This window comes from Vitis vinifera, chromosome 5 (assembly GCF_030704535.1).
Source record: "Vitis vinifera cultivar Pinot Noir 40024 chromosome 5, ASM3070453v1".
NCBI classification, from domain to species: Eukaryota; Viridiplantae; Streptophyta; class Magnoliopsida; order Vitales; family Vitaceae; genus Vitis; species Vitis vinifera.
The window spans coordinates 7,573,440-7,587,408 of record NC_081809.1 but is presented as its reverse complement, the minus strand read 5'-3'; the positions used below and the strand labels follow the sequence as shown (position 1 = coordinate 7,587,408).

The 13,969-nt window shown below is 32.2% G+C and overlaps 3 protein-coding genes across 3 annotated transcripts; all 3 read right to left on the bottom strand.

Annotated features, from left to right (window-relative positions):
* Positions 1 to 3,426: 3,426 nt before the first annotated feature.
* LOC109122589 (probable 2-oxoacid dependent dioxygenase) lies at positions 3,427 to 4,384 on the bottom strand. The gene is made up of 4 exons (XM_019219825.1): positions 4,181 to 4,384; positions 3,996 to 4,076; positions 3,846 to 3,923; positions 3,427 to 3,432 (listed from the first exon to the last, which is right to left on the bottom strand). Exons 1-4 carry the CDS (start codon positions 4,382 to 4,384, stop codon positions 3,427 to 3,429), a joined length of 369 nt encoding a protein of 122 aa, XP_019075370.1.
* Positions 4,385 to 5,545: 1,161 nt separating this feature from the next.
* On the bottom strand, positions 5,546 to 8,877 carry LOC100256229 (1-aminocyclopropane-1-carboxylate oxidase homolog 1). Its single transcript, XM_003635501.4, has 4 exons — positions 8,485 to 8,877; positions 6,957 to 7,506; positions 6,546 to 6,867; positions 5,546 to 6,163 (listed from the first exon to the last, which is right to left on the bottom strand). Exons 2-4 carry the CDS (start codon positions 7,487 to 7,489, stop codon positions 5,912 to 5,914), a joined length of 1,107 nt encoding a protein of 368 aa, XP_003635549.1. The 5' UTR covers positions 7,490 to 7,506; positions 8,485 to 8,877; the 3' UTR covers positions 5,546 to 5,911.
* On the bottom strand, positions 8,585 to 13,642 carry LOC132253750 (1-aminocyclopropane-1-carboxylate oxidase homolog). Its single transcript, XM_059736677.1, has 5 exons — positions 13,439 to 13,642; positions 13,254 to 13,334; positions 13,104 to 13,181; positions 12,659 to 12,699; positions 8,585 to 8,717 (listed from the first exon to the last, which is right to left on the bottom strand). The coding sequence occupies exons 1-5, from the start codon at positions 13,640 to 13,642 to the stop codon at positions 8,585 to 8,587; spliced, it is 537 nt and encodes a 178-aa protein (XP_059592660.1).
* Between the last annotated feature and the right edge of the window lie 327 nt (positions 13,643 to 13,969).

Genomic DNA, 13,969 nt, shown 5'->3' with positions numbered 1-13,969 from the left:
AGAGGAGGAAGTGTATATGAAGCTACCCCCAGGATTTGAGCGTTCCGATCCGAACTTGGTTTGCAGGTTACGGAAATCACTTTATGGGTTGAAACAGGCTCCGAGATGTTGGTTTTCCAAGTTGGTCACGGCTCTTAAAGGATATGGTTTCTTACAATCCTACTCTGATTATTCTCTTTTTACTTACACTACGGGCAATGTTCAAATAAATGTGCTAGTGTATGTCGACGATCTTATTATCTCTGGGAATGATTCCGCTGCTCTTAAGACCTTTAAAGCCTATCTCAGTGATTGTTTTAAGATGAAAGATCTTGGTGTTTTGAAGTATTTCCTCGGAATCGAGGTGGCCAGGAGTTCGGCTGGTTTGTTCTTGTGTCAACGCAAGTACACACTTGACATTGTATCGGAGGCCGGATTACTGGGAGCCAAGCCGTGTGGCTTCCCGATCGAGCAAAATCACAGATTAGGACTCGCAAATGGGGAGCTCTTGTCGAACCCTGAGTCCTATCGCAGATTAGTAGGTCGACTCATTTATCTGGCAGTGACCCGTCCAGATTTGGCCTACTCGGTTCATATATTATCTCAATTTATGCATGAGCCTAGAATTGAGCATTGGGAGGCAGCTTTGAGAGTCGTTCGTTATTTGAAAGGTACTCCGGGTCAGGGTATCTTGTTACGTGCAGATAGTGATCTGTCCCTACAGGGTTGGTGTGATTCTGATTGGGCAGCATGTCCAGTCACTAGACGCTCTTTGTCCGGATGGCTTGTGTTTCTTGGGCAATCTCCTATTTCTTGGAAGACAAAGAAGCAACACACAGTTTCCCGCTCGTCTGCAGAAGCGGAATACCGAGCTATGGCAGCAGTTACTTGTGAGCTCAAATGGTTGAAGGGGTTGCTTCTGAGCCTGGGTGTGCACCACCCAAAGGCAATCAAGCTCTTTTGTGATAGTCAGTCAGCCCTTCATATGGCCAAAAATCCAGTATTTCATGAACGCACCAAACACATTGAGGTTGATTGTCACTTTGTCCGGGATGCGATAACAGATGGTTTGATTGCTCCGTCATATGTTCCTACTGTTACACAATTGGCAGATATTTTTACAAAGGCTCTTGGAAAGAAACAATTTGATTATCTTCTTGCCAAGTTGGGCATTTTTGAACCTCATGCTCCAACTTGAGGGAGGGTGTTGAGATATTATGATATATTCTAGGAAAGTATATTAGGAAAGTAGTTGCTATTGTTTAGGATTGTTTCCTAAACTCACGATTGAGATATTATGATATATTCTAGGAAAGTATTCTAGGAAAGTAGTTGCTATTGTTTAGGATTGTTTCCTAAACTCACGGTTTTCCCTTAATTAGGTTTGCTTGATGTACTATATATTTACGTGGATGAATATCAATTAGGGTCAAGCTTTGACCCTTTAATCACACTTTACAAATTTACTTATAATGAACAATTCAAACATGATTGATTTTAATTTTATTTCCTATGTGTTAATTTTTGTAGGGAATGTCTTAATGACATAATTTGGTAAAAAAAAAAAAAAAACTATCAATAATCGTCTTAATGTCAAACTCAAGTTGTTTAAAAATCGTACAAAACTTATTAGGAGTTTGTACACCCTTGTACATTTAACACATTTCCCTTGTACAGTTAGTGTAATACACTTGTATAATGACACAAATTTCATATCTCTTATAAGTTATATGTCCATGTAGGTGTATTAATCATATTTTTAATGATTTGGCTGAGAAAATGGTGGATGGCTTAAGGTCAAATTTTTTTCCCCAAATATCATTATTGGGGAAAATATTGAAATTTTCATGTGAGAGTTAAATAAAGTGCATGACATAGGTGTACAATCCTTGGGTGACAAGGAAAATAAAAAAGTGGTTTAAAATAGATTGAAATCATTCACAAAGGGTAATTTTGTACTCCTTTGTACAATTAATATATTTCCCTTGTGCCATTAGTGTAATACCCTTGTATAATGTCATAAATTTCATATCGCTCCTAAGTTATGTGTCCACGTAGGAGTGTTTAACTATATTTCCAATGGTTTAGTTGAAAAGATGGTGGATGACTTACGGTCAAATTTTTTTCCCCAAATATCATTATTGGGGAAAATATTGGAATTTCCATATGAGAATTAAATAAAGTGCATGACATATATGTAAAATTCATGAGTGATAAGAAAAATAAAGGAATGACTCATAATCGATTATAATCTTTCACAAAGGGTAGCCTTGTACACTTTTGTACACTTAGTATTTTTCTCTTATACAGTTAGTTTAATACAATTGTACAGTGTCACAATAAATGAATAAATAATTTTTTTTATTTTCATATAAAAACATAGTACTAAATAAGGTTTTCATTTTTAAAAATAGTTTTCATTTTTTAATTAAACATATTTTCAAAAAGAGACAATATAGAAAATAAAAATTATTTTTAAAAATAAAAAAATAAAAAATAAAAACTAGAAAAATATTTTAAAACCAAACTCAAATATAATCTATATAATTTTTAACTACTTGTTTTCATCTAAAATAAGTAAATTTACATTTCAACCCTTTTATATAAGAAAAATTCAATCTCTACTATGTATTAATATAATCTACTTCTAAAATTAAGTCATATGAAAACATTTTAATTAAATACTTAAAATAAAAAACTCTCAGTCTATCCTCTTTCTTTCTTTTTCTTTTTCTTATTTTAATAAATTTTCAATTAATTAAAATCATTAAAAAAATCCTTAATAAAAAAATTTGTAACATTTCATATAACTTATTACTAAAAATCATGTTCAAAAAGTTATTAAAATAAGGAAGGAAAAAGATTAAAAAATTATACTTTTTATTTTATAATAGTAAAAAAAAAACTTTAAAATACTTTTTAGTATAAAAGAAATTAAAATAGTGAATATATTTATTTTAAACAGTATTTTAATCATTAAATTATTTACTTCTAAAATGTAAAAGATAAAAATAAATGTAAAAGATAATTTTTATTTATTTGATTTAATATTTTTTAGAAAGTATTTTCCAAAATAGTCTTTGAATCGTTAATATAATTTTTTTATTTATAATTTAAAAATAAAAAATAATGTTGATTTTTCAATTATTTATAAAAGAGTTTTAAAAAATAATGAAAAATCCAAAAATAGTTAAATAATAAAGAATAGTGGCATATAAAGAGTGGTAGAATAAAGACAAAAATGAGTCAAGTGAGTATTTTTATCAATTACTATCTCATATCCTTATAATCAATTATGGGTGGTTGGAGGACCTTCTCTTAATTATCAAGCTTATGGGTTGAAAACATAATTGTCTCTTAGTCTTTTAAGGACAGGACTTGGCTGATTTTTCTTCACTTCAAACAAAAAATAACCCAATCTCTTCACTTCCTTCAAGTATTGGACCACTATACCTATGCAAGTGAATTAATCACTGTTTAACAGAAATACTTGAAAGCAGCTCGACTGTTGCTTGTTGAAAGTAGAGTTTATGGGAAATTTGTAACTTTTTTTTTTTTTTTTTTTTGCGAGTTTTGAGATTGCAGAAATCATTTGGGATTGGTTTTGAGAGAGTTAGAAACTGCTTCTTAATATTTGGAAGTACTTTCTTGCAAAAGTGAGGTGTTTGACAAACTTTTGAGAGCCGCTTCTAAAAACTTGAAGAACCATTTGGTATGTGTTTTTTCCAAAAATCACTTTTGAAAAGTATCATGATTACAAACTTAAAGCATTGTAATCAAAATCACTGCCAATTGGACTCTTAAGTATCATGATACCTTAGTCTTTCACATGTTAATAATATCAGGCTCGCACCATTCCTGCATACAGCAGGCAATTCTTCGTGGTCTGGAGGATTAGGAGCCATTGAACAAGCCAAGTTCTCCTCCCAAGTAGCTGCCGGTGCCTGAAATAATTCAAAATTGGAAAGAAATGGCAATTTCTTCTTGAAGTCCCTTATGTAGAACTGCTATTTCACTTCGGCGTCTTGCTCATGACATCCACGCATCCCATCTGTCATCTCCTCCAAAACACTTGTGGGAATTCCATGATTGACCACCTGAAAGAATCCCCAGGTTTCACAAGCATCCCGAACTTGGTCTACGATTTGAGCCTGTAGACTTCCCTTGCTATCAACCCCATCAAGGTCTATCAACGGAATACCCAACTACGACTACGAGTTGCTTGAACCTGATTCCGCTTGCAGATTAAACTTTGGTTGATGAATATGCGGGGGATCTTTGTTACCCCGGCATCTACAAGCCCCTTGACGCCAGTTTTTGAACCATCAAAAGCTTTTAATTCACTTTCACGATCATATTCAGATTGAATTCCTGCTTTAGAATTAGTTGAGCTTGTGAGCATCATTTTTAGATTCCTTTCTTTCTTCATATTTTAACCACAATTATTTAAACTACGATGCTTCCTCAAAAAATATATGTTGGGTGCCCTAAAAACAGAAAGGTTGAATTTTATATTAAAGTATTAATATTAAGTAAAATTTAATTAACAATTACTTATATTATAAATATTTTTTTATTACTTAAATATAAATAAGTGATTTTTAAAAAACATAATATGAATGTTGAAAATTTCAATTCAAATAATCCTTGGTGAGTATAAAATATTCACAACTGATCAATCATAAGTGAAACATGATTTTTACTTGAAAAATAATAAATAGGATCATTATTTGAAAAGTCACTTAATAAATTTTATTCCATTTAAAAAAGTATCAAAATAAATATCTCATTTAAGCAATGACGAGCCCAAATATTTTTAAGTAAGGTATTTATAAATCTAGGAACGTTATAATAAATAAAATTTAAAGAATTCCTAAACATAAAATCTTTTAAAAATAGAAAGATGAATCTCCAAAATTCTTGGAGAATTGTGTTATGAACACTTGAGTGCTCTCCTTAGCGCTTGAGTGCTGGAGAAGGTTTTTAAAAACATTTTAAAAATATTTTTAACTCAATTTTAAAAACCTTAGTCTACATTATGCCTTAACCGACATTAATTTATTTTTCTTAAACCTTTCTATGCTTATATGTGTTATCTCTATTAATCACTATATTTAAAGGAGAGTAAGACACGATTTAAAAAAACCATAAATCAAAACAAATGGAATAAAATTTCATCCTTAAATTGCATAGCCTAATTGTACTATCAGTTTTGGGACATGGTTTATTTTTATGATCATGAAAATTCGTAGTTTCATTCAATTACTACTGAAATTGTGGTTTCATTTTCTTCGTGGGAGTTCTCTCCAATGACTTGAAAATGTAAACAATTGTTCACAACTCACGCTGTTCATTCCTTTGTAAACAACCATCAATTCATCAGTTTTGAGTTCAAGCTTACTGACAGAGAAAAATATAAATAAATAAATAAATAAAAATTAAAAGCATAATCAAATGTACAAAATCATGCATATTTTTGTTGAGATAGCATGGGAGTTCAATGTAACCTCTAGACCCAAGAAACAAGAAGCCTAATAAATAATCGATGAATAAATAAAAAGAGAGGTGAAGAAACAAAGAAGAAAAGCCCACTAGAAACTTAGATTACATGGCATCAGAAAGTTTTGAAAGCTCAAATGTGCCTTGCACATATGTGGTATTTCAATACATGCTTGTTTGCATAACCTTTCCTGATGTGGATAGACCATAACAAGGCTTCTACTTCACATTCAAATCAATTACATAAGCAGATCAATGTTTCGAGTTTCAGCATGCCCACAAATATGATAGCAACTCCCAATTTATACCTACCTTACTAAGGAAACTACTATTAAAAGTTGAGACAATAGCCAACTCAATCACAAATAGGATAAACCCTTCCACTTCCTGGAGATTCAATTATTCCTAACCCTTCATCATCTCCATTGCCAAACTAAAGCATGAAATGCTGGAGAGCAGAAGTCCCATCAAGCCTTTCTGCTCTGTGGCAGGTACCATAGTCTCTTGCTGTGGTTTCCTTGTACTTTGGAGGATTATCTTCTGATAACAACTCCTTGATTGGTCCGTAGAGTTTTGAGGATGGCAGACTAAATGGAGAAAAAAAGCTGGCCACTGATACTCTTGGGCCTTTATGATTTGCCAATACCCTGTGTTTTGCACTCCTAAACATGTCGTTGGATACAAGCTAAAAAATCAAACAAAAAACGTCATTGGAGAAAGTTAATAGTTGATAAATCATGTCATCAGTACTCCATTTGGTTGATCAAATGCCTGTCTCTTTTAGTTATATTGTAATGCGCATTTCATTTTGGTGTGAATAAATGACCAGCAGGGTAAAACACTTAACCACGCAAAATTGGCAATTTTGATACTTACAGAATCTGAAACATAGTATGACCACTGGTATACTCCAACAATGAACTTATGAAAAGAGTTATTACTACATTAGCAATACACAAAGGACCCAATATTGGATTCATGGCCTGAAAATTATTCAGTCAAACAGTAGGAGTGGGAAAGTTGACCAATAGAGTAAGTAGATCAGAAGTAGTATAATGTAGAATTACCTGCAGAAGATCTCCAGTGTTTATCACTAGTGCTCCAGGCACCGGGTTCACATTGACCCATTGTTTCTCATGGAGAACTTGGAGACCACCCACTTGGTCTTGTAAAAGTACCGTGAGGAATGTTGGATCAGTATGAGTTTTGGTGCCCATAGTCAATTCTGGTTCTGGGCAAGCTGGGTAGTAATGAGACACAAGGAAAAGGCCCTCAGCACATTCCATGTCTTTCAAATGGTTAGAATTGAGGCCAAGAGCCTCTGCAACTAATTCAAACAGAGTATTAGCCAACATCTTTACTTGCTTCGAGTATTCCATGATTATATCTCTGCAAGTTGATCAAGCACATGTAATGGCAGCATTTGAAAGTAGGTTAGTTACTTAGTGTTGCACATGTTAATATGACTGACAACATACCTGCATACCGCAGGCATATCTGTTGGGTCTGGTGGATTAGGAGCAATAATACAAGAAAAGGAATCCTTCCAAGTAGCTGCTGGTGCCTGAAATAGATCAAAATTGGATACAAATGTCACCTTTTTGGAGAAATCACGAGTATAAAACTCTTTCTTCACTTCAGTGTCTTGCTCATTAAATCTACGTATTCCTTTGATCATCTCCTCCAAAACACATTTCAGAATTCCATGATTGACAATCTGAAAAATGCCCCAAATCTCACAAGCATTTCGAACTTTGTCAATGATTTTAGCACGTAGAATTGCATCACTGTTGACACCTTCTAGGTCTATGATTGGAATCCGAAGCTGGGCATTAGTGGAAACTGACTTCTCACGGAGATTATGTTGTGGATGGATGAACATACGTGGGATCTTTGCCACCCCAGCATCTACAAGCCCCTTCACACCAGCTTTTGAATCATCAAAAGCAATTAACTCACTTTTCCGGTCATATTCAGAGTCCATTCCTTCTCGAGTATTGCATGTGACCATATTTTTTATGTTTTTTTCTGTAGGATAATCAATGGGAAAAGAGTGAAATTCTGTATTTTGAACAAATCTTAAGGAAAAGGTAGGGAGAAAGGGATCTTGCATAGTACTTGGTCTAAAAAAGGTTAGTTTGGGACCAAAACTTCCACAATTAGTACCACATTATGAGTGCAATGAGTTTACGATAGCATGGAAGGGTGGTGCCAGCATTGTGATGTCCCACATTGGATAGGGGAGAATGTTCCTAGCGCTATATATGTAGAGGTTCCTCTTAACCAAGTAGACACGTTTTAAAGCTGTGAGGGCTCCTTTGGGTCCAAAGCGGATAATATCTACATGGTTAGTTGCGGGTTGTTATAAATGGTATCAGAGCCGATCCCCGACCCCGGTTTGGGGGTTTGTTTGGCTCCGTAAGGGGTGTTTGTTTATTTGGTCCTGCAATCCCATAGGACACAACGAGGACATTGTGTCTGCATGGGGGGGTGTTTATGATGTCTTATATCGAAGGGAGGTTCCTCTTAACCAAGTAGACGTGTTTTAAAACCGTGAGGGCTCATTTGGGTCCAAAACGGATAATATCTATATGGTTGGGCGTGGGTTGTTACAAGCATCAACAATAACTTTAAACTATATCCTCCACAAGTATAGTACCATTAGGGAAGAGGCTTCAACTTGACAGATTTGTTATCAAAACTGCCAATTACTTGCTCTGTGGAATCAATTTTCGTTTTCTATGCAGAACAAGTAAAAAAGACGAAAAATGCAAGTACTGTGTAAACTTTTTTTCTTAACAAGGACAAGACAGAAGTACATTTCTAAAGGAGAAAAAGGGGCTCGAATGGCAGAAAGCAGAGATTTCTCTAGAGGAAGTTTACCTTAAACTTCTCAGCATTGAAGTTGGGGTATATATGTGAATGCATCTAAATGATTGCTTCTTGTTTATTACAATTCTTTGAGAACTCTGTGGATCAGAAGAACGCTGACCTAATGAAGCTTACCTCTAGCTTATTGGAGTATGTAAAATCGGGTTTTTCCGCTTGTGCGAAATGTCCTGAAGACTTGCACTGTCAGGCCACAGAACTCAAATTGGAGACCACCCTACCCCACCGTCACATTCAACTTAAAGACTTCCTGATCTCCAGGGTTCTCCGGGAAGAATCCTTCAGAGTCTTCACGCTTGAGGCCACTGACCTTCTTTACTGTTAAAGACTCTTCTTCTGCACAGCCTTGACTGCAAGGATCTCAGCTACAAAATGTATATGTAGCACCACCACCTATATAAAGGAAGCTTGGCTCTCATTCTACATGGTCCTCTTCCTCAAACAATATCAGGGTAAGACATTGAGTAGAGGTTAAGGTTCAGGACTAGGTGCTGTTTGGCTGCAGGAATGTTGTTTTAGTTTGGGTATCTTGGTTTCTTTAATATTTGACTACAATTTTCCTAGGGTTGTTGGGTTACATGATTTGATTTGCATCACGGTAATAGTATAAATCCACTATGCCATGTGATGTTCAGAAAAAAAATTCAAATTTAATAATATAATTTTGTCGTACCTGTTCATCATTCAATTAATTAATTATCAAAAAAAATTTAACTTAGTACAGACAAATATACCAACCAAGTATGAAGGGGAATCTAACATATTTTAACTGTGTATCCACATAGACTTGTTCCTAGGAGTTTGCAAGCTTTTTCTTAGTTCACACCACCGATGGTACAGATTAAACCATATGGGAAGGTTTGTCAAGATTGACATGCTCAATTTCATATTTCCAGTCATTTTCACATCAACAAGAGCATATTAACTAACCAACACAAAGTTAAAATTACTGCCTTCAATAATCAATTACATTACCAGCTCAATCGCAAAATAACCAAGTGTTCATACAAATAGAAGGTGAATTTCCCTTCAATGGATTACTGAGTCAGCTATGTCAGTTCCAAAACAACTCCCAGGTCAGTAATGAGTCAATTGGAAACAGAACGGATCTGAAGGAAAACTGAGCAGACTCAATCACAGAGGAGAAACAAATGGTTAAAAAATTATAAACCGAGTCAGGAAATCAATTCCGAATATCCAAGCATCCTTACCCATTCAAAAAAAAAAAAAAAAACAAAGAATCGAAGCATTCCTCAGAGGAACTCAAATGTGGGCAGTGAAATGAAGGTCATACCAGAAAATTTGGGTTGCTGCAGCTGGTGGCGAAGTGGCACTGTTGCAGTTAAAAAAATGGCAAACATGCCCTCCGGAACTAGTGCCAATACTCCATTTGCGACACAACCTGCTAGACTTTGTTGTAAATTATCCTGGAGATTATGTTGTGGATGGATGAATATACGAGGGATCTTTGTCACCCATCCATCTACAAGTCCCTTTACACAAAGTTTGGTATCATCAAAAGCTTTTATTTCACTGTTCCAGTCATTTTGCGATTCGATTTCTGCCTCAACTTGGTTCTCACTAATTTTTCCTTAGTGAAATGAAAACTGTGTTTGGAGTGAAAAACACTCTGCTTATTCATTAAAGGCTTCTGAATCATCAAAAGCTTTAGGCTCACCTTCCTAAGCAAAATCTTTTATTTACTCTATTGATTTCTTTTACCTTTCTGTAAGTGCATTTGTTGTAAATATTTTAGTACATGGGCCAACTTTCTTCTTTTTTCTTGAAAAAATAAATGTCAACTACCTTTGCTGGAAAAAAAAAATCCAAACATCGTTTTCACTACATGTGCTAAAGGCCTAAGAGAAGGAAAAGGATAAAGAGGCAGGGAATATGCCTTAGGGAGAATTGTGTTTTTAACCCAACTAAGTTGGGTAATTGAGGTAAGGTCCTCCTATCAATCATAATTAAATTTAAAACCCAATGAAATAATAGAAATTACCTAATTTCTCTCCACACTAATCCTAAATATTTTTTTAATAAATATTTAAATATTTAAAACCATTAAAATTAATACTTTCTTATTAAAGCAATTTTTTCAAAGTAATAAAATAAAAATCATGAAATCTTTAAAACTATAATTACAACAAATATTTTTAATTTTAAAACTAATTTCAAATTTTAAATTAATGATTTAAAAAAATAAAAATATTATAAAAATAATTTTGTTTATTTTTAATTCCATTTAAATATGATTTTTTTAATCTCTATTGATAACAATAAAATTATATTTATAAAGGCAAAATAGTAAAAATATATATTTCATCTAGTTTACTTATAATGAACAATTCAAACATGATTGATTTTAATTTTATTTCCTATGTGTTAATTTTTGTAGGGAATGTCTTAATGACATAGTTTGGTAAAAAAAAAGAAAAAAAAACTATCAATAATCTTCTTAATGTCAAACTCAAGTTGTTTAAAAATCATACAAAACCTATTAGGAGTCTTGTACACCCTTGTATATTTAACACTTTTCCTTATACAATTGGTGTAATACGCTTATATAATGACACAAATTTAATATCTCTCATAAGTTATATGTCCATGTAGGTGTATTAATCATATTTTAAATGGTTTGGTTGAGAAAATAGTAGATGACTTAAGGTCATTTTTTTTCCCCAAATATCATTATTAAGGAAAATATTGGAATTTTCATGTGAGAGTTAAATAAAGTGCATGACATAGGTGTACAATCCTTGGGTGATAAGGAAAATAAAAAAGTGGTTTAGAATATATTGAAATCATTCACAAAGGGTAATCTTATACACTTTTGTACAATTAGTACATTTCTCTTGTATAGTTAATGTAATACCCTTATATAATGTCATAAATTTCATATCGCTCCTAAGTTATATGTCCACGTAGGAGTTTTTAACCATATTTTCAATGGTTTAGTTGAAAATATGGTGAATGATTTAAGGTCAAAATTTTTTCCCCAAATATCATTATTGGGGAAAATATTGGAATTTCCATGTGAAAATTAAATAAAGTGCATGACATATATGTATAATTCATGAGTGATGAGAAAAATAAAGGAATGACTCATAATCGATTATAATCTTTCACAAAGAGTAGCCTTGTACACCTTTGTATACTTAGTACATTTCCTTTGTACAGTTACTGTAATACAATTGTACAGTGGCACAATAAATGAATAAATAATTTTTTTATTTTCATATAAAAAAAATAGTACTAAACAAGTTTTTCAATTTTTGTTTTTAAAAATAGTTTTCATTTTTTAATTAAACATATTTTCAAAAAGAGACAATATAGAAAATAAAAATTATTTTTAAAAATAAAAAAATAAAAAATAAAAACTAGAAAAATATTTTAAAACCAAAATTAAATATAATCTATATAATTTTTAACTACTTGTTTTCATCTAAAATAAGTAAAATTACATTTCAACCCTTTTATATAAGAAAAATTCAATCTCTACAATGAATTGATATAATCCACTTCTAAAATTAAGTTATATGAAAACATTTTAATTGAGTACTTAAAATAAAAACTCTCAATCTATCATCTTTCTTTCTTTTTCTTTTTCTTATTTTAATAAATTTTCAATTAATTAAAATCATTAAAAAAATCATTAATAAAAAAATTTGTAACATTTCATATAACTTATTACTAAAAATCATTTTCAAAAAGTTATTAAAATAAGGAAGGAAAAAGATTAAAAAATTATACTTTTTATTTTATAATATTAAAAAAAAAACTTTAAAATACTTTTTAGTATAAAAGAAATTAAAATAGTGAATATATTTATTTTAAACAGTATTTTAATCATTAAATTATTTACTTCTAAAATGTAAAAGATAAAAATAAATGTAAAAGATAATTTTTATTTATTTGATTTAATATTTTTTAGAAAGTATTTTCCAAAATAGTCTTTAAATCGTTAATATAATTTTTTTATTTATAATTTAAAAATAAAAAATAATGTTGATTTTTCAATTATTTATAAAAGAGTTTTAAAAAATAATGAAAAATCCAAAAATAGTTAAATAATAAAGAATAGTGGCATATAAAGAGTGGTAGAATAAAGACAAAAATGAGTAAAGTGGGTATTTTTGTCAATTACTATCTCATATCCTTATAATCAATTATGGGTGGTTGGAGGACCTTCTCTTAATTATCAAGCCTATGGGTTGAAAACATAATTGTCCCTTAGTCTTTTAAGGACAGGACTTGGCTGACTTTTTCTTCACTTCAAACAAAAAATAACCCAATCTCTTCACTTCCTTCGAGTATTGGACCACTAAACCTCTGCAAGTGAATTAATCACTGTTTAACAGAAATACTTGAAAGCAGCTCGACTGTTGCTTGTTGAAAGTAGAGTTTATGGGAAATTTGTAACTTTTTTTTTTTTTGCGAGTTTTGAGATTGCAGAAATCATTTGGGATTGGTTTTGAGAGAGTTAGAAACTGCTTCTTAATATTTGGAAGTACTTTCTTGCAAAAGTGAGGTGTTTGACAAACTTTTGAGAGCCGCTTCTAAAAACTTGAAGAACCATTTGGTATGTGTTTTTTCCAAAAATCACTTTTGAAAAGTATCATGATTACAAACTTAAAGCATTGTAATCAAAATCACTGCCAATTGGACTCTTAAGTATCATGATACCTTAGTCTTTCACATGTTAATAATATCAGGCTCGCACCATTCCTGCATACAGCAGGCAATTCTTCGTGGTCTGGAGGATTAGGAGCCATTGAACAAGCCAAGTTCTCCTCCCAAGTAGCTGCCGGTGCCTGAAATAATTCAAAATTGGAAAGAAATGGCAATTTCTTCTTGAAGTCCCTTATGTAGAACTGCTATTTCACTTCGGCGTCTTGCTCATGACATCCACGCATCCCATCTGTCATCTCCTCCAAAACACTTGTGGGAATTCCATGATTGACCACCTGAAAGAATCCCCAGGTTTCACAAGCATCCCGAACTTGGTCTACGATTTGAGCCTGTAGACTTCCCTTGCTATCAACCCCATCAAGGTCTATCAACGGAATACCCAACTACGACTACGAGTTGCTTGAACCTGATTCCGCTTGCAGATTAAACTTTGGTTGATGAATATGCGGGGGATCTTTGTTACCCCGGCATCTACAAGCCCCTTGACGCCAGTTTTTGAACCATCAAAAGCTTTTAATTCACTTTCACGATCATATTCAGATTGAATTCCTGCTTTAGAATTAGTTGAGCTTGTGAGCATCATTTTTAGATTCCTTTCTTTCTTCATATTTTAACCACAATTATTTAAACTACGATGCTTCCTCAAAAAATATATGTTGGGTGCCCTAAAAACAGAAAGGTTGAATTTTATATTAAAGTATTAATATTAAGTAAAATTTAATTAACAATTACTTATATTATAAATATTTTTTTATTACTTAAATATAAATAAGTGATTTTTAAAAAACATAATATGAATGTTGAAAATTTCAATTCAAATAATCCTTGGTGAGTATAAAATATTCACAACTGATCAATCATAAGTGAAACATGATTTTTACTTGAAAAATAATAAATAGGATCATTATTT

Coding starts and splice junctions, on each gene's coding strand:
- LOC109122589 (XM_019219825.1), bottom strand. CDS start 4,384: ATGATGCTCACAAGCTCAACTAATTCTAAAGCAGGAATTCAATCTGAA. Junction 4,077..4,180: donor CAACTCGTAGTCGTAGTTGG/GTATTCCGTTGA, acceptor GGATTCTTTCAG/GTGGTCAATCATGGAATTCC. Junction 3,924..3,995: donor GTCATGAGCAAGACGCCGAA/GTGAAATAGCAG, acceptor GAATTATTTCAG/GCACCGGCAGCTACTTGGGA.
- LOC100256229 (XM_003635501.4), bottom strand. CDS start 7,489: ATGGTCACATGCAATACTCGAGAAGGAATGGACTCTGAATATGACCGG. Junction 6,868..6,956: donor GATATGCCTGCGGTATGCAG/GTATGTTGTCAG, acceptor ATCAACTTGCAG/AGATATAATCATGGAATACT. Junction 6,164..6,545: donor ACACTGGAGATCTTCTGCAG/GTAATTCTACAT, acceptor TTGATTTTTTAG/CTTGTATCCAACGACATGTT.
- LOC132253750 (XM_059736677.1), bottom strand. CDS start 13,642: ATGATGCTCACAAGCTCAACTAATTCTAAAGCAGGAATTCAATCTGAA. Junction 13,335..13,438: donor CAACTCGTAGTCGTAGTTGG/GTATTCCGTTGA, acceptor GGATTCTTTCAG/GTGGTCAATCATGGAATTCC. Junction 12,700..13,103: donor ACCACGAAGAATTGCCTGCT/GTATGCAGGAAT, acceptor ATTCACTTGCAG/AGGTTTAGTGGTCCAATACT.